The following is a 26,532-nucleotide window of genomic DNA, read 5'->3' on the forward strand; positions in this document are numbered from 1 at the left end:
GGACAAGTTAACATAATTTCCTCACTGTTTGAAAGTCATGTGGTAATCTGCTTGTCTTCATGCAATACTCTAATTTTATTTTGTCATTTATAATAAGAAAAATATGAAGTGGGAAACAAGGGAACGAGGTGGGTTTTTGGAGTTTCTTTACGGACTGTGCTGAAGTGCTGGAGATGGATCTGACAGCGTTACTGTTCAATGATGGGAGCCATTACAGAAAGGTTCACATACTGTAGGCATTTTCTTTTGTACATATGGATGGAGGACTCTGGGGTATTGAGGTCAAGCTTATTGCACTAATCCATGTGTGCACAGATACAGTGAAAAACTCGCTTGCTGTAGTATCACAGGCAAATCGCATAATGGACAGTGCCTATAAAATGTATTCACCACCTCCCCCCGGATGTTTTCATGTTTTATTGTGTCACAGTATTGAATCATAGTGGACTTAATTTGGCTTTTATTGACACTGAACAACAGAAAAGGACTCTTTCATGTCAAAGTGAAAACGAACTTTACAAAGTGATCTACATTAATTTCAAGTACAAAACACATAATAATTGATTGCGTAAGTATTCACTCCCTTCAAGTCAGTATTTAGTAGATGCACCTTAGACAGCAATTACAGTCTTGAGCCTGTGTGGATAGGTCTCCACCAGCTTTGCACATCTGGGCACTGCAATTTTTGCCCATTCTTCTATACAAACCTCCTCAAGCTCTCTCAGATTGCATGGGGATCATGAGTGAACAGACCTTTTCAAGTCTAGGGAGAAATTTTCATTTGGTTGAGGTCTGGACTCTGATTTGCCCACTCCAGGCCATGAACTTGTCTTTAAGCCATTCCTGTCTAGCTTTGCCTTTATGCTTGTGGTCATTCTCTTGCCGGAAAGCAAATCTTCTCCCAAGTCACAGTTCTCTTGCAGACTGCATCAGGTTTTCCTCCAGGATTTCCCTGTAATTTGCTGCATTTATTTTATCCTCTGTCTTCACAAGCCTTCCGGGGCCTGCTGCAGTGAAACATCCTCACAGCACGATGCAGACACCACCATGCGTCATGGTAGGGATGGTTTGTTTTTGATGATGTGCAGTGTTTGGGTTAAACCAAACCGAGCATTTAGTCTGACGGCCAAAAATACTCAATACTGGTTCCAGCCGACTTCAGTCTTCCATGTGCCTTCCTTGGCCAACGTCTCATGTGAACTTTTTTCAACAGTGGCTTTCGCTTTGCCACTCTCCCATACAGCTGGGACTGGTGAAGCAGCTGGGCAGCTGTTGTTGTATGTGCACTCTCTCCCATCTCAGCCACTGATGCTTGTAACTCCTCCAGAGTTGGCATAGGTCTCTTGGTGGCCTCTCTCACTCGCCCACTTCTCGCACGGTCACTCAGTTTTTGAGGATGTCCTGCTCTGGGCAGATTTACAGCTGAGCCATATTCTTCCCATTTGTTGATTATTGAATACACTGTACTTCAGGGGATATTCAGTGACTTGGACATTTTCCCGTATCCATCTCCTGACTTGAGCTTTTCAATAAACTTTCAGTGGAGTTGCTTGGAGTGTTTTTGTCTTCATATAAGCCTATCCACATCAACTCTACCTATCTATCTATCACCCTCATAATTTTAAATACCTCTATCAAGTGCCCCCTCAGCCTTCTATGCTCCAAAGAATAAAGGCCTAACTTGTTCAACCTACCCCTGTAACCTGGGTGCTGAAACTCAGGTAACATTCTAGTAAATCTTCTCTGCACTCTCTCTATTTTGTTGATATTTTTCCTATGATTCAGTGACCAGAACTGTACACAATTCTCCAGTTTCTGCCTTACCAATGCCTTGTACAACTTTAACATTACATCCCAACTCCTATACTCAATGTTCTGATTTATAAAGGCCAGCATACCAAAAGCTTTCTTCACCACCCTATCTACATGAGATTCCACTTTCAGAGAACTATTCCTAGATCACTCTGTTCTACTGTGTTCTTCAATGCCCTACCATTTACCATGTATGTCCTATTTGGATTATTTTTATTATTATTTCATGCTGTAGTTTTACTAGGATACTGACTCACTAGCAATTGGACATTCCAGATACAAGTGTATTTTTACTACAATCAGTTGAAACACCGTGACTGCACATGGGTCTCCAAACACACATCTCCATTTAACTAAATATGACAACTTGGCTGCACCAGTGATGGTTTAATGTGACTCTGACAGTCTGACACACTCAATACTCTCCCTCTGAGAGTCTGACACTCTCTCAGTACTGTCCCTCTGAGAGTCTGACACTTTCTCTGTACTGCACTTCTGACAGTCTGACACTCTCTCAATACTGTCCCTCTGACAGTCTGACATTCTCTTAGTACTGTCCCTCTGACAGTCTGACATTCTCTCAGTACTGTCCCTCTGACAGTCTGACACTCTCTTAGTACTGTCCCTCTGACAGTCTGACACTCTCTTAGTACTGTCCCTCTGACACTCTCTTAGTACTGTCCCTCTGACAGTCTGACACTCTCTCAATACTGTCCCTCTGACAGTCTGACACGTTCTCAGAACTGTCCCACTGACAGTCTGACACTCTCTCAATACTGTCCCTCTGACAGTCTGACACTCTCTCAATACTGTCCCTCTGACAGTCTGACACTCTCTTCGTACTGTCCCTCTGACAGTCTGACACATTCTCAGAACTGTCCCACTGACAGTCTGACACTCTCTCAATACTGTCCCTCTGACAGTCTGACACTCTCTCAATACTGTCCTTCTGACAGTCTGACACGTTCTCAGAACTGTCCCACTGACACTCTCTCAATACTGTCCCTCTGACAGTCTGACACTCTCTCAATACTGTCCCTCTGACAGTCTGACACTCTCTTCGTACTGTCCCTCTGACAGTCTGACACGTTCTCAGAACTGTCCCACTGACAGTCTGACACTCTCTCAATACTGTCCCACTGACAGTCCGACACTCTCTTAGTACTGTCCCTCTGAGCACCAACATCATTTGTGTCGTTATTTACACGTCCCTTTTTCCTGTGTAGCTATTGTCGGTCAAATAATGAGTTGAACATTTGGTAACAGTTTTTAAAAACCACAATGGGGAAATAAAAGAAGGAAGTAGCACTTACAGTATATAGCCTTGTGCTTGAATTGGGATAACCATCTGGCAGAAGATTCTATCAATAGCCTAAAAGTAATGTCCACACAATTTCTCTCACTTTGTCAGCAAAATAGTTCACCCACTTCCAGAAATGACATAATTTCTGCTCAAGTTGTGGGAGTGATTTAGTATGGTGAAGATTTTGAGTAGATTGAAGTGACGGCTGGTGATAAGCTGCTGAGGATGTGATGACAGCATGAGGATAGACTGTCATTTTCCCCATGTTTCCATCCTGTGAAAAAGCCCTGGACACTTGGCTGGACATAATTTGTACAGATACTGGTTCAGGGATGAGTTGAACTAAAACCACGTATCAAGTATAGTTTAGTGTCTCTGATTATTAAATTACTAAATAAGAGTGAAGAGACTATTTACCAGGATGCTGCCTGAACCAGAGAGCATGTCTTGTGAGGAAAGGCTGAGGGAGCTTGGGCTTCTCTCTTTGGAATGAAGGAGGATGAGAGGTGACGTGAAAGAGGTGTCTAAAATGTTAAGCGGCATAGATAGAGTGGCCATCGTTTTCCCAGGGCAAAAAGTGACTAATTCAAGGGAACATCATTTTAAGGTGATTGGAGGAAAGTATCGGGATGAGTTGTGGGTGCATAGGGATGCACAGCCTGGAATCGTGGTAGAGGAGATACATTAGGGACATTTCAGAGACTCTTAGACATGCATATGAATGAAATAAAACATGAGAAGGAATGGTTAGATTGATCTTAGAGTAGTTAGAAGGTCAGCATAGCTGAAGAGCCCTAACTGTGGCTACTTCTAATTTTTTCCAAGCTGAGACATAACATTACTTGAGAAAACTATTCAATTAATGTAGGGGAAGATATATCTTTCCATTTTAATAAAAATAGCCCTTCTTGCCAACAATGTAACAAATGCAATTACATGTTGATCTGAAGATGAAATACCCGGAATATGATGCAGAACTATTCCAAATAGGACAGTTAGTCTATTAGGTTGTAAATTAATTTTCAAAGCTTTAGAGATTGTAGAAAATAAAGATTTCCAAGACAGTTTTAATGAAGAACATGACCAGAACATAATTGACAAAGTAGCGACTTCAGTTTTACACCTATCACAATAATTATCTACACTAGGGAATATTTTCGATAGTCTCTCCTTTGTTAAATAATAACAATGGACAATTTTTAATTGAATTGAACAGTGATTGGCACATATAGCCGAAGAACTTACGTTTTTCAAAATTCGAACCCAATCTTCATTCACAAAGGTCATATTAAGTTCTCTCTCCCAATCTTGTTTAATCTTTAGTAATAGGTTCTCTTTTTGTATCAAAAATAAATTATAAATTCTGCTAATGGAACCTTTCACTAAGGGATTCAATTTCAAAATGGAATCCAACAAATCAGATTCTTGTAAATATGGAAACTTAGGTAAATATTTTTGTAAAAAAATTTCTAACTTGAAAATATTGCAAACAATTTGTATGAGCGAGAGAGTATTTGTTAATTAAATCTTCAAAAGTCATCAATTGACCATCACAGAATAAATCTGTAAAAAAAACAGATCCCTTTATTTTTCTATAGGATAAAAATGGGGTTGATTATTGAAAATTTAAGTGACAAGTTTCGATATAAACAATGAGACAACTTAAATTGTTTAAAATTTTAAAAATTACGAAACTGAATCTAATCTGTAAAGATTGTTTAATAACCGGGTAAAATTTTAAATTTGGAATTTTAGAGAGCTGTAAATGTAGCAGAGCTCCTAATATTGAATTTTAATGAAATTATTTAACAGCTTTTAATTCCAAATTCTCCCAAACTGGTTTTTGGCTCTTATTAAGCCAGTATAGCCAAAAACATAAGTGTCTACTATTCACAGCCCAATAATACAGTCTTAAATTAGGAAGTGTAAGTCCACCATCTTTTTTGGGTTTTTGTAAATGGTCCTTGTTAATTCTTAGTCTATTATTGTTCCAAATAAAGGAAGAAATAAGAGAGTCAATTTGATCAAAAACATTTTTAGCTAAAAAGATAGGTATATTTTGGAAGATTTATAAAAATCTAGGTGGAATCATCATTTTAACACCATGGATATGACCTATTAAAGAAAGAGTAAGTGGATCCCATCTAGAAAATAGTAATTTCATGGAGTCTACTAGAGGAACTATATTAACTTTATAAAGATCTTTATATTTTTTAGTAATTATAATACCTAAATACCTAAATGTATTAACAATTCTGAAAGGAATATCATTATATATATTAACAAGAGCATTTAATGGAAACAATTCATTTTTATTCAAATTAAGTTTATATCCTGAAAATTTTCCAAAATCTTTAAGTGTTTCCAAAAGTTTAGGAATTGGTTCCTCAAGATTCAAAATAAAAATCAAAAGATCATCTGCATAAAGAGAAATCTTATGTATGGTTCCATTTATAGAAATACCATGAATGTTTTTGGCCTCCCATAATGTTATAGCTAAAGGTTCCAATACCAGATTAAGTAATAAAGGGCTTAATGGACATCGCTGTCTAGTACCATGAGAAAGTGAAAAGAAAGAAGGCCCGTAATTGTTATTAATGACTGTGGGAATAAGGTTCTTATAGATCATTTGAATCCATCTATTAAAATTATTACCAAAACCAAATTTTTCTAATACTTTGAACAAGTATGGCCACTTAACTCTATCGAATGCCTTTTCTGCAACAAGAGAGATAACTTAGATCTGCGGTTATCTGAGGTTGCTTAGATAATGGTGAATAAATATCATTCATCAATCTCTGAACATTAGAGAAAGAGTAATGGCCTTTAGTAAAGCCCGATTGGTCCAGAGATGATTTTAATTAACTACATTTTCAAGTGGTTAGCCATTATTTTAGAAAGAATTTTTGCATCCACTTTTAATAGCAAAATAGATCTATATGATGAGCATTCAACAGGGTCTTTATCTTTTTAAGAATTAAGGAAATAGATGCTTCATAAAAAGAAGAAGGTAAATTACCCTTCTCAGAGGATTCATGAAATATTTCCAAAAGATACGGAGCAAGTAATCTTTCAAATTTTTTGCAAAATCCTACCGAATAACCATCAAGTCCTGGAGCATTACCGGATTGCATTGATGAAATAGCTTTCTGAATGTCATGCTCAGTAATTAGAGCATCAAGCCTCTGTTGATCTTCGTCAGAAATTTGTGAAAATTTAATCTTATGTAAAAAAGCTTCCATTTTGGAGGAATCGGCAGGAAATTGAGATCTATAAAGGTCAGAATAAAAATCTTGAAAAGTGTTATTAATATCCTCATAGTTACTTACTATATCTCCATTGTTTGTATGGATCTTTAAAATTTGTATTTTAGCTCTGACTGCTCTTCATTGGAAAGCTAAGAGCTTATTATTTTTATCCCCAGAAATATAAAATTGACTTTTCAATTTAAGTAAATATCCTTCAATAGGATATGGTAGTAATGAGTTATACTGTGATTGTAGTTCTACTCTTCTTTTAAAAGAAACAACATTTGGAGAGATTGCATTAATGTTATCTAATTCTTTAATTTGTTTAGTGTTACGTACCCGTGACACGTGACAGTGGTACCCTTGTCATGTGACAGGGGTTGAAGCTATACCGGACTTGAGGTAATGGTCTTGTGATGGTGGAGTGACGTCATTTTCCTGCCAGTAGAGGTCATGTGACAGGTTTTTTTTTACAGGGTATAAAAGGAGGACCCCTCCCTGTGAGGAGGGGCAGTTCGTGGCTGGATTTGCCATGTTGACTTCATGCCACTGCGTGATTTAACGTTATGATGCAGTTTAGTTGAAAGATGAAGTTTTACCTAATGCCTAAAGTTTAAAATGTCATTGCTGGCAGTTTCTTTATAATACTGCTAGTTGAGCATCATTGGAGAGTGAAGATCGGAGTTCGGGAGTTAAAAGATCGAGGAGAATCGATTTCGACGGAGCAACAGGTTCGACCTTGTTTGACCCTTATTCGGAAGGAATTTGGTGACTGTACTCGTGTTAATCCCTGTGAATAGCAGAAAGGTTTGAGTACAGTGTTGTAAAGGAAAGGTCAGTGTCTTTAAGCCGTTTCATTCTTCATCTTCCTAAATTCTTCGTGGGAAAAGTGTGGTTCGACGGGGAACTGCAACAACACGATGTGAAAGAGAATTTAAATCATCTTAGAAACTCTGTCCTTTAAATGGGCTGTGAGCATTTTGAACTTTTGCAGTACTACTTTGAATACTCTGTTTTTGTAACATCGCTTTAAGAACTGCTTAAGCTTCATTGCTTTAAGAACAGTTTAAGCTGCCGCACAGCAGCTGATTTCCGATTACGTGAGTGGTTTGTTTATTTTTGGGGGGTTTGTTTTCAGTGGTTAATAAACAATTTATTTGTTATAGAAACCCCTGCCTAACTCATATATTTATTGTTGCTTGAATCCGTAACATTAGAAATTTTATTTAATTCCATTCTTGTTTGTTTCTTCAATTTAGCTATATATGATATAATTTGACCACGTCAGTAAGCTTTTAATGTATCCCAAATTACTAACTTTGAGATGTTTCCTATATTATTAAAAAGAAAAATCTCTGTTACCTGAGTTTCAATAAACTCAATAAATTCTGCACTTTTGTAATAAGTGTTCTGGAAAATGCCAAAATGGTCTGGTAAAAACAACATCTTTCAATTCAGATATTAAATTTAAAGGAGCATGATCAGAAATAGCAATCACATCATACTCACATTTCTGAACATTAAATAAAAGTTGAGGGTCAACTATAAAATAGTCAATTCTTGAATATTTATTATGAACATGTGAGAAAAAAGAATATTCTCTATCACTAGGATGCATATGCCTCCAGAACTCTATTAAACCATAATCGATTAAAAAGGGATGAGTAAGTGATACAGAATGGTTAGGAAGTTGATGTTTGAGCTCTTGAGCAAAAAGTATATCAGGCTGGAATTGATATATGACTTTAAATGTTTTCTTATGCTTAAAAGGATGATTCCAACCGCGAACATTCCAAGCTAAAACATTTAACTGTTTAGATATCATCATGAAACTTTGTATCTAAAAAAAGTAGTTTGACACATGTCAGGATAAAGTGATCAAAAATGGCGGAAATGAACAGCAATTAAAATCATTAGCCTATGCTCCGGGATTCCATAATGGGGATAAAAAAGGAAAAAAAAACACCCAACCTACAAAGCCCAGAAACAAGTCGATGTCAATCGAAGCAAGCCCCAAGAAAAGCATAGACGCGAATCCAACTCCGCCTAGCTAAGTAATAAAAAATAATAATAAAATAATCATCTCTATCTCCCTCTACAGAATATAAATCTCATTACAGTACACATATCAGTATAATTAAATTGGAAGGATAGTGTTTTTCTTGTAAAGCCAAATGACCTTCAATTTGAAAGAAACCTTATTGGATAAGGGAAGGAAAACACATCCAAAACAATTCTTGAAATATTTGCACAAAAGAAAAACAATTGCCATATTTAAATTGTCCAATCTCTCTTTAAAACACAAGGAAATCCAAATAATTACTTTGAAAGATCTTCAATAAAGCATACGGAATAAAAGAAAACGATTGATTCATTTAAATACTGCAAAAAAAAGTTCCAGATGGTTCAAACTTAACGACAGCCTATCAACAGTTCTCACACTATATCTTCTAAGGTTAAAACACTCCAAACCAGTCTTTATCAAAAATAAAAATACATTTTAAAATAAGGTTTCTGTGACCATCAAATCTTACAATTTTATTAGTCTTTACACCGCGAGACACTCAAACCATTATAAGTCATTCAACTTCAGGCTTCAAATTCGTCGTCATTAAAATATTTGCACAGAAGTAAAAACAATCGCCATCTTTAAATTTTCCAGTCTTTCTTTAAAACGTAAGAAAATCCATGTAATTACTTAAAAGAAACTTCACAAAATCATACAGAACAAATAAAAACCAGTTGGTACATTTAGATTCTACAGAAAAAAAAGTCTAGATGGTTCAGAATTATCTACAGTCTTTTAAGAGTTCTCCCGTTATATCTTCAGAACCCTCCCAACCAGACTTTTTCAGAGATAAAAATGCATTTTAAGGTAAAAACTTATATAGCCATCAAATCTTCCAATTTCTTCACTTTACACTATGAGACAATCAAACTATTATAAATCATTCAATCTCCAAACTTCAGATTCACCATCGGACTCATCAGACAAAGAGTTAATAAAACGCAATGCTTCAGCTGGGTCACGGAAAATACCAATTAAAAATTTTTAATAATGATCCTTAATTTTGCTGGATACTGTAATAATGGAAAAAGCTTCCTTTGATAAGTCAGTTTCATAGAGGAGCAAAAGCAACGTGTTGTTTAACAATTTCACGTGGAAAATCTTCATAAAAATGGACTTCTGAGCCTTGAAATGAAAATATTCTTTGTTTTCTTGAAAGCTTAATAATGCGATCCTTGTCTCTAAAATGGAGCAAACACAAGACGTAGGAGCAGAATTAGGCCATCGAGTTTGCTCTGCCATTCAATCATGGTTGATCCTTTTTCCCCTCCTCCTCCACCCCAGTTTCCAGCCTTCTCCCCATAACCTTTGATGCCACATCCAATCAAGAGCCTGTCAATCTCTGCCTTAAATACACCCAACGACCTGGCCTCCACAACTGCCTGTGGCAACAGATTCCACAAATGCACGACCCTCTGGCTGAAGAAATTTCTCTGTTTTAAATGGATCCCCCTCTATTCTGAGGCTGTGCCCTCTTGTCCCAGATTCTCCCACCTTGGGAAACATCCTTTCCACATCTACTCTGTTTAGGCCTTACAACATTCGAAAGGTCTCAATGCGATCCCCGCTCATTCTTCTGCCCTTGGAGATGTTTCAAAATTTTGAGAATTCTCTGATTTATGTAATTCATATTAGCCTCTTTCAGTTCTATATTTTTTGTGATTTTGCCCATTCTTTCTTGTTGTGATTGGCAGGCTGGTGCTGTGGGGTTTAATTTTCTGGCTGCTGTTTCTCCATCTGAGTGATGTTAGTTTTTGTGCGAGGGAGGGGTTGGGGCTTTGTGAGGTCTTGTTTCTTTTTCTTTTTGTTTGGGGAGTGATTGAATAGATGTCTTTCTTTGAATTGTTATCGGTTTCTGTATTTTATTGCAGTCTGGAGAAGACAAATCTTAGAGATACTTTGATAACAAATTGAACCTTTGGTTTATGAGGCTGTCTGTGATACCCATGTCAGCACTGAGAACACAGCCTGGAGAAAGTACTTGGTTCTGGGTCTAACCCAGAGCTGTGGACCTCTGCTGTCTGGTAGGACACAAAAATACAGCAAGATCAAGCCAGGAGGGTGTCATCAGGCCCCTCAGACCTGCCCCACCATCCAATGGCTGATCTGTGCTGGTATCGCTTCCTCTGCTGTATGACTTATGAGATCTGATTGGCTCTGTTATTAAAATATGAAACAGTTAATCCAGACCTTTTTGTAAGAACAAAACTGCACAGCTTTTCACCAATGTGCAACCACAACTATAAATAAAGACAAATAAACTACACAGCTGAAACCACCATTTCCACCCTGCCCCTCTCCCGGATTGACAGTGTTTCTCTGCACCCTCAGCTCAGCACTTAATTCCATCTAACTCGCTGCAGTCCCCAAAGAAAGCCGGTAGCCCGAGATCCCGTTCATTACAGCACTTCATTAGTGACAAGCAGGTTCTGAAGCAGAGCTACAAACCTCTGTCTAACTGGATTTAAACGGCAGTCCTGGGGAATATTTCGTAAGTAGAGCAGAAATGCTTTCATTCAGATCAGGAATGGAGAAAATTCGGTGCTCGAGAAATGTGAAAAGAATGTGAAAAGAATCTTAAGAAAGACATTAGAAAAGCTAAAAGAAGATATGAGGTTGCTTTGGCAAGTAAGGTGAAAATAAATCCAAAGAGTTTCTGCAGCAAAATAATAGTAAAATTAATAGCAAAAGGATAGTGAGGGATAAAATTGGGACCTTAGAGAATCAAAGTGGACAGCGATGTGTGGAGCTGAAAGAGATGGGGGAGATTTTGAACAATTTCTTTTCTTCTGTATTCACTAAGGAGAAGGATATTGAATTGTGTAAGGTAAGGGAAACAAGAAGGGATATCATGGAAACTATGACGATTAAAGAGGAGGAAGTACTGGTGCTTTTAAGGAATATAAAAGTGGATAAATCTCTGGATCCTGACAGGATATTCTCTAGGACCTTGAGGGAGGTTAGTGTAGAAATAGCAGGGGCTCTGACAGAAATATTTCAAATGCCATTAGAAAAGGGGATGGTGCCAGAGGATTGGCATATTGCTCATGTGGTTCCATTGTTTAAAAAGGGTTCTAAGGATAAACCTAGCAATTATAGGCCTGTCAGTTTGATGTCAGTGGTGGGTAAATTAATGGAACGTATTCTTAGAGATGGTATATATAATTATGTGTATAGACAGGGTCTGATTAGGAACAGTCAACATGGATTTGTGCGTGGAAGGTCATGTTTGACAAATCATATTGAATTATTTGAAGAGGTTACGAGGAAAGTTGACGAGGGTAAAGCAGTGGATGTTGTCTATATGGACTTCAGTAAGACCATTGACAAGGTTCAACACGGAAGGTTAGTTAGGAAGGTTCAATCATTTGGTGTTAATATTGAAGTAGTAAAATGGATTCAACAGTGGCTGGCTGGGAGATGCCAGAGAATAGTGGTGGATAGCTGTTTGTCAGGTTGGAGGCCAGTGACAAGTGGTGTGCCTCAGGGATCTGTACTGGGTCCAATGTTGTTTGTCATATACATTAATGATCTGGATGATGGGGCGGTAAACAGGATTAGTAAATATGCAGATGATACTAAGGTAGGGGACGTTGTGGATAATGAAGTAGGTTTTCAAAGCTTGCGGAGAGATTTAGGCCAGTTAGAAGAGTGGGCTGAATGATGGCAGATGGAGTTTAATACTGATAAGTGTGAGGTGCTACATTTTGGTAGGAATAATCCAAATAGGACGTACGTGGTAAATGGTAGGCCATTGAAGACTGCAGTAGAACAGAATGATCTAGGAATAATGGTGCATAGTTCCCTGAAGGATAGGCTGGTGAAGAAAGCGTTTGGTGTGCTGGCCTTTGCAGTAGAGCAGAGTGGAGTTGGAGTCTATGGCTTCACATCCTTCCTGTAGTGAGGCTACAGTTGGAGGCTACCCTGTTGAAATAAAAGTGTTGCTCCTCCACCCTGTTGGTGGCCTCATTGTGGCACAAAAGGAGACCATGCACTGACATATTTGCTTTATTTGTCACATGTACATCAAAATGTAAAGTGAAATGTGTCCTTTTTGTCAACAATCAATACAGTCCGAGAGTGTGCTGGGGCAGCTCACAAGAGTCATCATGCTTCTGATACCAACAAATAAACTACACAGCAGAGACCACCATTTCCACCCTGCCCCTCTCCCGGATTGACAGTGTTTCTCTGCACTCTCAGCTCAGCACTTAATTCCATCTAACTGCTGCAGTCCCCAAAGAAAGCCGGTTGCCCAAGATCCCGTTCATTACAGCACTTCATTAGTGACAAGCAGGTTCTGAATAAGAGCTAACTAACTCCTTTTTGTCTAACAGGGTTTAAGTGGCAACCCTGGGGGATATTCTATAAGTAGACAAAGAATGCTTTCATTTTCTGGGAAAATCCAAATCAAGAGAGAGAGAGAGTGTGTGTGTGTGTGAGTGTGTGTGTGTGTGTGTGTGTGTGTGTGTGTGTGTGTGTGTGTGTGTGAGTGTGTGTGTGTGTGTGTGAGTGTGTGTGAGTGTGAGTGTGTGTGTGTGTGTGAGTGTGTGTGAGTGTGAGTGTGTGTGTGTGTGTGAGTGTGTGTGTGTGAGTGTGTGTGAGTGTGTGTGTGTGTGTGTGAGTGTGAGTGTGTGTGTGTGAGTGTGTGTGAGTGTGAGTGTGTGTGTGTGTGTGAGTGTGTGTGTGTGAGTGTGTGTGTGTGTGTGAGTGTGTGTGTGTGTGTGAGTATGTGTGTGTGTGTCTGTGTGTGTGTGTGTGTGTGTGTGTGTGTGTGTGTGTGTGTGTGTGTGTGTGTGTGTGTGTACACTATTAACATGCCACTATCCAGATAACATTGTGATTTTTTTTACGTTATTTATTCATTTCTGGGATCTGGAAACTGCAGGTAATTGTGCCATTTATCACCCATTTCCAATTGTCCCTGAGCTCAAATAGTTCAGAAGAAGCCTGGTGTTAGGTACGCCAGCCTGGGTACAGATGAGAAATTTCCTGCCCTGAAGGACATAAGTGCCTAACAGGTTGTTTTACTGAAATGAGCTTTTATTGAGAAGAATCTTACATGTAAAAGTCCCCAGCAGCCATGGTGAGATTCAAACTGGGTCAGCGGCCCAGAGCTCTGACTGTTGGCCCAGTAATTACTCACTGGTAGTGCAGGGCGAGGTTTCACAGAGGCATTAGCCTTTAATATGCCCCTTTAGAGTGGAGCCCTGCACTTGTGGTTGACAAACCCAGTGCCAGAACTGAGGAAGCAGGGCTAGCGATGTGGAGGGAATAATGTGCTGCAGTGAGAGGGACAGACCTGTGGAGTAGTTGTACAAATAGGGGAACAGTCGTGATTTGCTTTATTGCATTTACTATTATTATTACTGATAATAGCAATAATTATTTTTCTCTCCTTTTATTTGCAGTTTGTTGCTTTCTTTCTGCACGTTGGTTGTTTGTCCATCGTGTTGTGTGCAGGTTTCCATTGATTCGATTGTGTTTCTTGTATTTACGGTGATTGCCAGCAAGAAAACAAATCTCAACGATGTGTATAGTGACATATGTATACCTCCCCGATAATAAATTTACTTTGAACTTTCAATCTGCCTTGAGCGTTGGCAGAGAGACATTACTGAGGGGCAATTGCACTGTCAGCAAGACAGAGGTAAGGGAGAAACTACAGAGGGCTGTGCTTTAGGAAGGACCGTGCTGAGGAAGCTCTCCACTGTCCAGCAGGCCATCTTTGAATGAATATTGAACCAAGGGCTTAACTGCCGTCCCTGAGAGAGGTGAAACATCCAGGGGAATCACAGGCAAAGAGCAGTGAGGAGTTCCATCCGATAACCCAGTTTTCTTCACATCTCTTGCAGAATTGCTGCTCTGGAACACTATCTCACTTCTGTTTATGGGAACACGAGTGAATCTGCAGATGCCGGAAATAAATAAACACACAAAGTGCTGGCAGAACTCAGCAGGCCAAACAGCATCTATGGGAGGAGGTAGTGACGATGTTTCTGCTGAGTTCTGCCAGCATTTTGTGTTTTTATCTGTTTATGGGAACTTCTGTGCAACATTAAGATCATAAGACACAAGAGCAGAACTAAGCCATTTGGCCCATTGAGTCTCCTCAGTCATTTGATCATGGCTGGTTTATTTTCCTTCTTAACCCCAGTCTCCTGCCTTTCCCCCATAACTTTTGGTGCCCTGGTTAATCAAGTACCTCTCAGCCTCTGCTTTAAACCACGTAAGCTTCAGTTACCGTGGTGACTGCACTTCACTGGCTGCAGAGAGTTTTGGGGTGTCCAGAAAGTGACGTGAAAGATGTCTTATGAATGAAATGTGTTCTTGAGCACTGGAACATTGCCTGGACAAGTAAGGATAGCCGGGACTGGAAGGAACAATGGTCAGTATGAGTGGCCCAGGTGTCGCTGAGCCGAGACATCGATGAGCACGTTGCAGGGGGAGCAGGTATACCGATGTCAGTGTATGAGAAGCTGAGCTTGGGTGAAGTAGGATTCTAAACAACAGAAACGTGGTGGGATATATTGTTGAGCCTGGGAAGTTTGAATCGCAGAGCACAGAGACACGAATAGTGTGCATGGTCGGGTTGTTGGGTTGTGAGATGAAGCAGTGAGATCAATCTGCAGTAGCCACTTAGGCAGCGAGTTATCCAATATTTCAGGTCCTAATGTGAGCTGCAAAGCTTTGTCCAGCGAGTTCTTTATCAGTATCGCGGTTTAGCTATACAACGCCCAGCATCAGGATGTTGGGGAGGTGAGATGCAGCAGCTGCACTTGTGTGAAATTTGCACAGGAAGTCAGACAGCTTATAGATCAGGGTTTGGTGTCCACTACTGATGGGCATTTCATCAGCCAATTCTCTCGGCTCATCGGCACGTGGAATCCTCATCCCTACCTTTCCATTCACGAGGATTCCTAATTCCCAAGGCTGGGCTCTCATCAGCACCTCATTGTAAGCTCATCTGTGTGTGAGAGAGAGAGGGAAAGAGTGTGGTTCTGCTGACACCATTCAGTCTCAGCACCTGTAAACTCTAGCCACGGGTGAGGTCCCAGACGAATGGCGAGTGGCGATTGTTGTACCTCTATTTAAGACCATAGATACAGGAGCAGAATCAGGTCATTGGGCCCGTCCAGTCTGCTGCACCACTTCATCTTCGCTGACCCAATCTTCCGCTCGGCCCCAATGTCCTGCCTTCTCCCCGTATCCCTTCATGCCCCGGCCAATCAAGAATTTATCAGCCTCTGCCTTAGATATACATGAAGACTTGGTCTCCACAGCTGCCTGTGGCAAAGAATTCCACGGATTCACCACCATCTGGCTGAAGAAATTCCTCCTCATCTCCGTTCTAAAAGGACACGCCTCTAGCCTGAGGTTGTGTCCTCTGGTCTTAGACTCCCCCACCATAGGAACACCATCTCCACATCCACTCTATCAAGGCATTTCATCTTTTGATAGGGGTCAATGAGGTCACCCCTCATTCTTCTGAAATCAAGTGAATAAAGGCCCAGAGTCAGCAAATGCTCTTCACATAACCATATAGACATATAACAATTACAGCATGGAAACAGGCCATCTCGGCCCTTCTAGTCCGTGCTGAACGCTTACTCTCACCTAGTCCCACTGACCTGCACTCAGCCCATAACCCTCCATTCCTTTCCTGTCCATATTCCTATCCAATTTTACTTTAAATGACAGTATCAAACCTGCCATTCAATCCTGGAATCATTTTCATGAACTTTCTTTGAACCCTCTCCAGTTTCAGCATGACCTTTCTAAGATAATTGGCCCAAAACTGCTCTCAATACTCCAAGTGAGGACTCACCAGTGCTTTATAAAGTTTCAGCTTTACATCCTTGCTTTTACATTCTAGTCTTGAAATGAAAGCTAGCAATGCATTTGCCTTCCTCACCGCAGTCTCAACCTGCAAATTAACCCTTAGGGAACCATGTACATGGCTGATCATTCACTATCAATACCCAGTCCCTGCCTTGTCCCCATATCCCTTGATTCCCCTATCCATCAGATATCTATCTAGCTCCTTCTTGAAAGCATCCAGGGAATTGGTCTCCACCGTCTTCCGAGGCAGTGCATTCCACACCTCCACATCTCTCTGGGAGAAGAAGCTCTTCCTCAACTCTGTTTTAAATAACTGACCTCTTATTCTCAATCCATACCCTTCTGTAAACCTCTACTTCTTCGAAACTACCTGCCCCTCTGCCTATCTTCATATTGTCTGAAAACTTTGCAACAAAACCATCAATTTCACCATCCAAATCATAGACATATAATGTAAAAAGCATCGGTCCCACACAGACCCCTGTAGAACACCACTAGTCACCGGCAGCTTGTCAGGGATTAAGGCAACCAATGAGTCTCGTGTCAGCGTGGGGAAATTAATGGAGAAAATTCTAAAGGATAGGATATACAGTATGAGCGTTTGGAAACCCACAACCTAATGAGGGAGAACAGGGAGAGAGAGAGTAATGAGGAGAGAGGCTTTGTGCAAGGCAGGACAGTGTCTTACCAACTTCCAATAAGTACATTTAATGTCAGATAAAAATATACAATATGCATCCTGAAATCCTTTTTCTTCACAAACATCCACAGAAACAGAGAAGTGCCCCAAAGAATGAATGACAGTTCAATGTTAGAACCCCAAAGTTCCCCCCAGCCCTGGCTTCTCACGCATAAGCAGCAGCAAAGCAAAGACCCCCTTCCCCAATGAGCATGATCCTCCATGGTTTTGCTGAAAGTGTCAACATAAATTGTGCAGGTAGTCTGCTGCCTTTCAAACAGATAGTAGTGAGTGACAAAGAACGGTGTGAATATCGCTGGATTTCTCAAGAGTTGGCAGAATGCTTCTCTCCTTCTCAACCTCACAGCAGAGAATCACCCTTCACACAGTTGATTAAAGTGAACCACAAAGATTTTGTCCTCAAGTAGTTTTAACCCCTGCCAAAGCCGCCAGGCAGGAGAAGGGCTCTCATTAACTCTGTTCTCTTTCAGACCCTGAGAGCAGGAAACGGACAGAATATCTGGGATTGCACGATGATCGGAAAGCGGTATTTCCTCCTCTCAGTTCTGCAAGGTACCAGCAACAGCAGCTCAGCTGATCAACTGCCAATGAGTTGGGGTGGCAACTAATTTTGATAGAGATTACTGCTCCCTTAAAGCTCCTTTAGTACTCCAAAATTGCAGACATTCTGATTAGTACTCCTTTAAAGCTCCTTTAGTACTCCCACATTGCGGACATTCTGATTAGTGCTCCTTTAATGCTCCTTTAGTACTCCCACATTGCGGACATTCTGATTAGTGCTCCTTTAAAGCACCTTTAGTACTCCCACATTGCGGACATTCTGATTAGTGCTCCGTTAATGCTCCTTTAGTACTCCCACATTGCGGACATTCTGATTAGTGCTCCTTTAAAGCACCTTTAGTACTCCCACATTGCGGACATTCCGATTAGTGCTCCTTTAAAGCTCCTTTAGTACTCCCACATTGCGGACATTCCGATTAGTGCTCCTTTAATGCTCCTTTAGTACTCCCACATTGCGGACATTCTGATTAGTGCTCCTTTAATGCTCCTTTAGTACTCCCACATTGCAGACATTCTGATTAGTGCTCCTTTAAAGCACCTTTAGTACTCCCACATTGCGGACATTCTGATTAGTGCTCCTTTAAAGCACCTTTAGTACTCCCACATTGCGGACATTCTGATTAGTGCTCCGTTAATGCTCCTTTAGTACTCCCACATTGCGGACATTCTGATTAGTGCTCCTTTAAAGCACCTTTAGTACTCCCACATTGCGGACATTCCGATTAGTGCTCCTTTAAAGCTCCTTTAGTACTCCCACATTGCGGACATTCCGATTAGTGCTCCTTTAATGCTCCTTTAGTACTCCCACATTGCGGACATTCTGATTAGTGCTCCTTTAATGCTCCTTTAGTACTCCCACATTGCAGACATTCTGATTAGTGCTCCTTTAAAGCACCTTTAGTACTCCCACATTGCGGACATTCTGATTAGTGCTCCTTTAAAGCACCTTTAGTACTCCCACATTGCGGACATTCTGATTAGTGCTCCTTTAAAGCTCCTTTAGTACTCCCACATTGCGGACATTCTGATTAGTGCTCCTTTAATGCTCCTTTAGTACTCCCACATTGCAGACATTCTGATTAGTGCTCCTTTAATGCTCCTTTAGTACTCCCACATTGCAGACATTCTGATTAGTGCTCCTTTAATGCTCCTTTAGTACTCCCACATTGCAGAAATTCTGATTAGAGCTCCCTTAAAGCACCTTTAGTACTCCCACATTGCAGACATTCTGATTGGTGCTCCTTTAATGCTCCTTTAGTACTCCCACATTGCAGATATTCTGATTAGTGTTCCCTTAAAGCTCCTTTAGTACTCCCACATTGCGGACATTCTGATTAGTACTCCTTTAATGCACCTTTAGTACTCCCACATTGCGGACATTCTGATTAGTGCTCCTTTAAAGCTCCTTTAGTACTCCCACATTGCAGACATTCTGATTAGTGCTCCTTTAAAGCTCCTTTAGTACTCCCACATTGCGGACATTCTGATTAGTGCTCCTTTAATGCTCCTTTAGTACTCCCACATTGCGGACATTCTGATTAGTGCTCCTTTAAAGCACCTTTAGTACTCACACATTGCAGACATTCTGATTAGTGCTCCTTTAAAGCACATTTAGTACTCCCACATTGCAGACATTCTGATTAGTGCTCCTTTAATGCTCCTTTAGTACTCCCACATTGCAGACATTCTGATTAGTGCTCCTTTAATGCTCCTTTAGTACTCACACATTGCAGACATTCTGATTAGTGCTCCTTTAATGCACCTTTAGTACTCACACATTGCGGACATTCTGATTAGTGCTCCTTTAAAGCTCCTTTAGTACTCCCACATTGCAGACATTCTGATTAGTGCTCCGTTAATGCTCCTTTAGTACTCACACATTGCGGACATTTTGATTAGTGCTCCCTTAAAGCTCCTTTAGTACTCCCACATTGCGGACATTCTGATTAGTGCTCCTTTAAAGCACCTTTAGTACTCCCACATTACGGACATTCCGATTAGTGCTCCTTTAAAGCTCCTTTAGTACTCCCACATTGCGGACATTCCGATTAGTGCTCCTTTAATGCTCCTTTAGTACTCCCACATTGCGGACATTCTGATTAGTGCTCCTTTAATGCTCCTTTAGTACTCCCACATTGCAGAAATTCTGATTAGAGCTCCCTTAAAGCACCTTTAGTACTCCCACATTGCAGACATTCTGATTAGTGCTCCTTTAATGCTCCTTTAGTACTCCCACATTGCAGATATTCTGATTAGTGTTCCCTTAAAGCTCCTTTAGTACTCCCACATTGCGGACATTCTGATTAGTACTCCTTTAATGCACCTTTAGTACTCCCACATTGCGGACATTCTGATTAGTGCTCCTTTAAAGCTCCTTTAGTACTCCCACATTGCAGACATTCTGATTAGTGCTCCTTTAAAGCTCCTTTAGTACTCCCACATTGCGGACATTCTGATTAGTGCTCCTTTAATGCTCCTTTAGTACTCCCACATTGCGGACATTCTGATTAGTGCTCCTTTAAAGCACCTTTAGTACTCACACATTGCAGACATTCTGATTAGTGCTCCTTTAAAGCACCTTTAGTACTCCCACATTGCAGACATTCTGATTAGTGCTCCTTTAATGCTCCTTTAGTACTCCCACATTGCAGACATTCTGATTAGTGCTCCTTTAATGCTCCTTTAGTACTCACACATTGCAGACATTCTGATTAGTGCTCCTTTAATGCACCTTTAGTACTCACACATTGCGGACATTCTGATTAGTGCTCCTTTAAAGCTCCTTTAGTACTCCCACATTGCAGACATTCTGATTAGTGCTCCGTTAATGCTCCTTTAGTACTCACACATTGCGGACATTTTGATTAGTGCTCCCTTAAAGCTCCTTTAGTACTCCCACATTGCGGACATTCTGATTAGTGCTCCTTTAAAGCACCTTTAGTACTCCCACATTACGGACATTCCGATTAGTGCTCCTTTAAAGCTCCTTTAGTACTCCCACATTGCGGACATTCCGATTAGTGCTCCTTTAATGCTCCTTTAGTACTCCCACATTGCGGACATTCTGATTAGTGCTCCTTTAATGCTCCTTTAGTACTCCCACATTGCAGACATTCTGATTAGTGCTCCTTTAAAGCACCTTTAGTACTCACACATTGCGGACATTCTGATTAGTGCTCCTTTAAAGCACCTTTAGTACTCCCACATTGCAGACATTCTGATTAGTGCTCCTTTAAAGCACCTTTAGTACTCCCACATTGCAGACATTCTGATTAGTGCTCCTTTAATGCTCCTTTAGTACTCCCACATTGCAGACATTCTGATTAGTGCTCCTTTAAAGCACCTTTAGTACTCCCACATTGCGGACATTCTGATTAGTGCTCCTTTACTGCTCCTTTAGTACTCCCACATTGCGGACATTCCGATTAGTGCTCCTTTAAAGCTCCTTTAGTACTCCCACATTGCGGACATTCTGATTAGTGCTCCTTTAATGCTCCTTTAGTACTCCCACATTGCAGACATTCTGATTAGTGCTCCTTTAATGCTCCTTTAGTACTCCCACATTGCAGAAATTCTGTTTAGTACTCCTTTAATGCTCCTTTAGTACTCCCACATTGCAGACATTCTGATTAGTGCTCCTTTAATGCTCCTTTAGTACTCCCACATTGCAGACATTCTGATTAGTGCTCCCTTAATGCTCCTTTAGTACTCCCACATTGCAGACATTCTGATTAGTGCTCCTTTAATGCTCCTTTAGTACTCCCACATTGCAGACATTCTGATTAGTGCTCCCTTAATGCTCCTTGAGATACTCCCACCTTGCGGAAGTTCTGGTTAGTGCTCCTTTACAGACACACAGACAGACATACTTTATTGATCCAGAGGGAAATTGGGTTTTGTTAAAGCTGCACCAACCAAGAATAGTGAAGAAATATGGCAATATAAAACCATAAATAATAAAATAATAATAAGTTAGTCATGCAAGTGGAAATAAATCCAGGACCAGCCTATTGGCTCAGGGTGTCTGACACTCCAAGGGAGGGGTTGTAAAGTTTGATGGCTACAGGTAGAAATGACTTCCTATGACGCTCAGTGTTACATCTCAGTGGAATGAGTCTCTGGCTGAAAGTACTACTGTGCCTAACCAGTGCATTATGGAGTGGATGGGAGTCATTGTCCAAGATGGCATGCAACTTGGACAGCATCCTCTTTTCAGACACCACCGTCAGAGAGTCCAGTTCCACCCACACAACATCACAGGCCTTATGAATAAGTTTGTTGATTCTGTTGCTGTCTGCTACCCTCAACATGCTGCCCCAATACACCTTGGGAGCACCTTAATGCTCCTCTAGTACTCCCACATTGTGGACCTTCTGATTAGTCCTCCTTTGATGATCTTTTAGTACTCCCACATTGCAGACATTCTGATTAGTGCTCCTTTGATGATCTTTTAGTACTCACACATTGTAGACATTCTGATTAGTGCTCCCTTAAAGCTCCATTAGTACTCCCATTTTGAAGACATTCTGATTAGTGCTCCCTTAAAGCTCCTTTAGTACTCCCACATTGTGGACATTTTGATTAGTGTTCCCTTAAAGCTCCTTTAGTACTCCCACATTGCAGACATTCTGATTAGTGTTCCCTTAAAGCTCCTTCAATACTCCCACATTGCGGACATACTGATTGTACAGAAATCCAATGGTACTTGGACCTACAGTTGTCCAGTGGACAGCTGTTAAGATGCAGTGCAGAATAGTCCCTCCTGGCCCTTTGAGCCATGCCACCCAGCAATCCCACAATTTAATCTTGTCTAATCAAGGGACAATTTACAATGATCTATGAACCAGTATGTCTTTGGACAGTGGGAGGACATGGTCACGGGGCGAATGTATAAACTTCTTACAGGCAGCAGCATGAATTGAACCCGGCTGGCTTGTACTGCAAAGCATCTTGTTGACCAATACACTATCGTGCTGCCTTATGTTGGGTCTCCAGATTTGCAGTGCTGATAGTAGAGTGTTGCTGGCATTGTCCTTGTGTCTGCGTAATACTCCTTCAGTATAACCACCATGACTGGCCAGCTCTCCATCATTACTGCATAGTGCTCACCAAGAACTCTGCGGTGCACACCAACAGCAATGTAACTGTCAACACTGAGGATCTCCTTCAATACTGTCTCGTTGCTTAATATTCATACTCTCTCCTCAGCTGTCGTGTCAGAGGAATGGACAGCCAACATTCAACAAGAAGTTACAGTGCGGAAGGGCCTGTGTGCACACATTCAGTGTCGCTACAGCTATCCGTCACGTCTGGCAAATGACCAACGGGTGGGAATCTGGTTTAACTCAAATGACCTGTTTCCACAGTCACAGATAGCCTTTCACTCCACGGATAGCAATCGTGTAATGCCAAGATATCACCATCGGACTCAGCTCTCTGGAAACCTGAACAACAATGACTGTTCCCTGAATATAAACAATGTTACACAGGAAGATGAAGGTCCTTATCACTTCAGAATTGAATTTAAAGGCTCATATAACTATAGCTACTCCACCATAACACAAATACGTGTTGTAGGTAAGTGTTTTCTCTAATTATATAATGATAGACACTCAGCAGTCAGCGAGAAATAGCCAAACTCTGCTGCTTCCCCAGTAACACAATTCACAAATCAATAATACAGAATGAGATTATCTGTGAATTTGCTGTGTCTCAATCACTGTTAACACAATCACCAAATTCACTGTCTATGCTATCAGGTTATCTCCTCCACATTTCTCTATTATAAACTAAGTTATGAAAGGACAACATTTTTCCAGCACCCTTCATTTCCTCAGGATTCAGAGCCAGCTTCCCAGTGTGGTTTCCATTAATACCGGTATGGGAACTGGCAGCTTCCCAGTGTGGGCTCCAATAATACCGGTATGGGAACAGGCAGCTTCCCAGTGTGGGCTCCATTAATACCGGTATGCGAACAGACAGCTTCCCAGTGTGGGCTCCATTAATACCGGTATGGGAACAGGCAGCTTCCCAGTGTGGGCTCCATTAATACCGGTATGGGAACAGGCAGCTTCCCAGTGTGGGCTCCATTAATGCCGGTATGAGAACAGGCAGTTTCCCAGTGTGGGCTCCATTAATTCCGGTATGAGACCAGGCAGCTTCCCAGTGTGGGCTCCATTAATGCCGGTATGCGAACAGCCAGCTTCCCAGTGTCGGTTCCATTAATGCCGGTATGGGACCAGGCAGCTTCCCAGTGTGGGTTCCATTAATGCCGGTATGGGAACAGGCAGCTTCCCAGTGTGGACTCCATTAATACCGGTATGGGAACAGGCAGCTTCCGAGTGTGGGCTCCATTAATGCCGGTATGGGAACAGGCAGCTTCCGAGTGTGGGCTCCATTAATACCAGTATGGGAACAAGCAGCTTCCCAGTGTGGGCTCCATTAATACCGGTATGGGAAAAGGCAGCTTCCCAGTGTGGGCTCCATTATACCGGTATGGGAACAGGCAGCTTCCCTGTGTGGGGTCCATTAATACCGGTATGGGAACAGGCTGCTTCCCACTGTGGGCTCCATTAATACCGGTACGGGAACAGGCAGCTTCCCAGTGTGGGCTCCATTAATACCGGTGTGGGAACAGGCAGCTTCCTACTGTGTGGGCTCCATTAATGCCGGTATGGGTACAGGGAGCTTCCCAGTGTGGGCTCCATTAATACCAGTATGCGAACAGGCAGCTTCCCAGTGTGGGCTCCATTAATACCGTGTGGGAACAGGCAGCGTCCCAGTGTGGGCTCCATTAATGCCGGTATGGGTACAGGGAACTTCCTAGTGTGGGCTCCATTAATACCGGTATGCGAACAGGCAGCTTCCCAGTGTGGGCTCCATTAATACCGGTACAGGAACAGGCAGCTTCCCAGTGTGGGCTCCATTAATACCGGTACGGGAACAGGCAGCTTCCCTGTGTGGGGTCCATTAATACCGGTATGGGAACAGGCTGCTTCCCACTGTGGGCTCCATTAATACCGGTACGGGAACAGGCAGCTTCCCAGTGTGGGCTGCATTAATACCGGTATGGGACCAGGCAGCTTCCCAGTGTGGGTTCCATTAATGCCGGTATGGGAACAGGCAGCTTCCCAGTGTGGACTCCATTAATACCGGTATGGGAACAGGCAGCTTCCCAGTGTGGGCTCCATTAATGCCGGTATGGGAACAGGCAGCTTCCCAGTGTGGGCTCCATTAATACCAGTATGGGAACAAGCAGCTTCCCAGTGTGGGCTCCATTAATACCGGTATGGGAAAAGGCAGCTTCCCAGTGTGGGCTCCATTATACCGGTATGGGAACAGGCAGCTTCCCTGTGTGGGGTCCATTAATACCGGTATGGGAACAGGCTGCTTCCCACTGTGGGCTCCATTAATACCGGTACGGGAACAGGCAGCTTCCCAGTGTGGGCTCCATTAATACCGGTGTGGGAACAGGCAGCTTCCTACTGTGTGGGCTCCATTAATGCCGGTATGGGTACAGGGAGCTTCCCAGTGTGGGCTCCATTAATACCAGTATGCGAACAGGCAGCTTCCCAGTGTGGGCTCCATTAATACCGTGTGGGAACAGGCAGCGTCCCAGTGTGGGCTCCATTAATGCCGGTATGGGTACAGGGAACTTCCTAGTGTGGGCTCCATTAATACCGGTATGCGAACAGGCAGCTTCCCAGTGTGGGCTCCATTAATACCGGTACAGGAACAGGCAGCTTCCCAGTGTGGGCTCCATTAATACCGGTACGGGAACAGGCAGCTTCCCTGTGTGGGGTCCATTAATACCGGTATGGGAACAGGCTGCTTCCCACTGTGGGCTCCATTAATACCGGTACGGGAACAGGCAGCTTCCCAGTGTGGGCTGCATTAATACCGGTATGGGACCAGGCAGCTTCCCAGTGTGGGTTCCATTAATGCCGGTATGGGAACAGGCAGCTTCCCAGTGTGGACTCCATTAATACCGGTATGGGAACAGGCAGCTTCCCAGTGTGGGCTCCATTAATGCCGGTATGGGAACAGGCAGCTTCCCAGTGTGGGCTCCATTAATACCAGTATGGGAACAAGCAGCTTCCCAGTGTGGGCTCCATTAATACCGGTATGGGAAAAGGCAGCTTCCCAGTGTGGGCTCCATTAATACCGGTATGGGAACAGGCAGCTTCCCTGTGTGGGGTCCATTAATACCGGTATGGGAACAGGCTGCTTCCCACTGTGGGCTCCATTAATACCGGTACGGGAACAGGCAGCTTCCCAGTGTGGGCTCCATTAATACCGGTGTGGGAACAGGCAGCTTCCTACTGTGTGGGCTCCATTAATGCCGGTATGGGTACAGGGAGCTTCCCAGTGTGGGCTCCATTAATACCAGTATGCGAACAGGCAGCTTCCCAGTGTGGGCTCCATTAATACCGTGTGGGAACAGGCAGCGTCCCAGTGTGGGCTCCATTAATGCCGGTATGGGTACAGGGAACTTCCTAGTGTGGGCTCCATTAATACCGGTATGCGAACAGGCAGCTTCCCAGTGTGGGCTCCATTAATACCGGTACGGGAACAGGCAGCTTCCCAGTGTGGGCTCATTAATACCGGTACGGGAACAGGCAGCTTCCCAGTGTGGGCTCCATTAATACCGTTATGGGGACAGGCAGCTTCCCAGTGTGGGCTCCATTAATACCGGTATGGGCACAGGCAGCTTCCCAGTGAGGGCTCCATTAATACCGGTATGGGAACAGCCAGCTTCCTAGTGTGGGCTCCATTAATGCCGATAAGGGAACAGGCAGCTTCCCAGTGTGGGCTCCATTAATGCAGGTAAGGGAACAGGCAGCTTCCCAGTGTGGGCTCCATTAATACTGGTATGGGAACAGGCAGCTTCCCAGTGTCGGTTCCATTAATGCCGGTATGGGAACAGGCAGCTTCCCAGAGTGGGTTCCATTAATGCCGGTATGGGAACAGGCAGCTTCACAGTGTGGACTCCATTAAT

General features: G+C 42.3%; 1 protein-coding gene across 1 annotated transcript in view; it reads left to right on the plus strand.

Annotated features, from left to right (window-relative positions):
• Positions 1-10,786: 10,786 nt before the first annotated feature.
• The window catches only part of LOC132390562 (sialic acid-binding Ig-like lectin 14), a gene marked incomplete at its 3' end in the record, with an annotated part of 133,932 nt that continues 118,186 nt past the window's right edge, over positions 10,787-26,532 (plus strand). The window contains exons 1-3 of the mRNA XM_059963173.1: positions 10,787-10,922; positions 17,444-17,525; positions 22,743-23,111. Coding sequence (XP_059819156.1) covers positions 17,486-17,525; positions 22,743-23,111 — 409 coding nt within the window. The remainder of the gene's footprint in view (positions 10,923-17,443; positions 17,526-22,742; positions 23,112-26,532) is intronic.

This window comes from Hypanus sabinus, unplaced genomic scaffold (genome assembly GCF_030144855.1).
Source record: "Hypanus sabinus isolate sHypSab1 unplaced genomic scaffold, sHypSab1.hap1 scaffold_952, whole genome shotgun sequence".
NCBI lineage: Eukaryota > Metazoa > Chordata > Chondrichthyes > Myliobatiformes > Dasyatidae > Hypanus > Hypanus sabinus.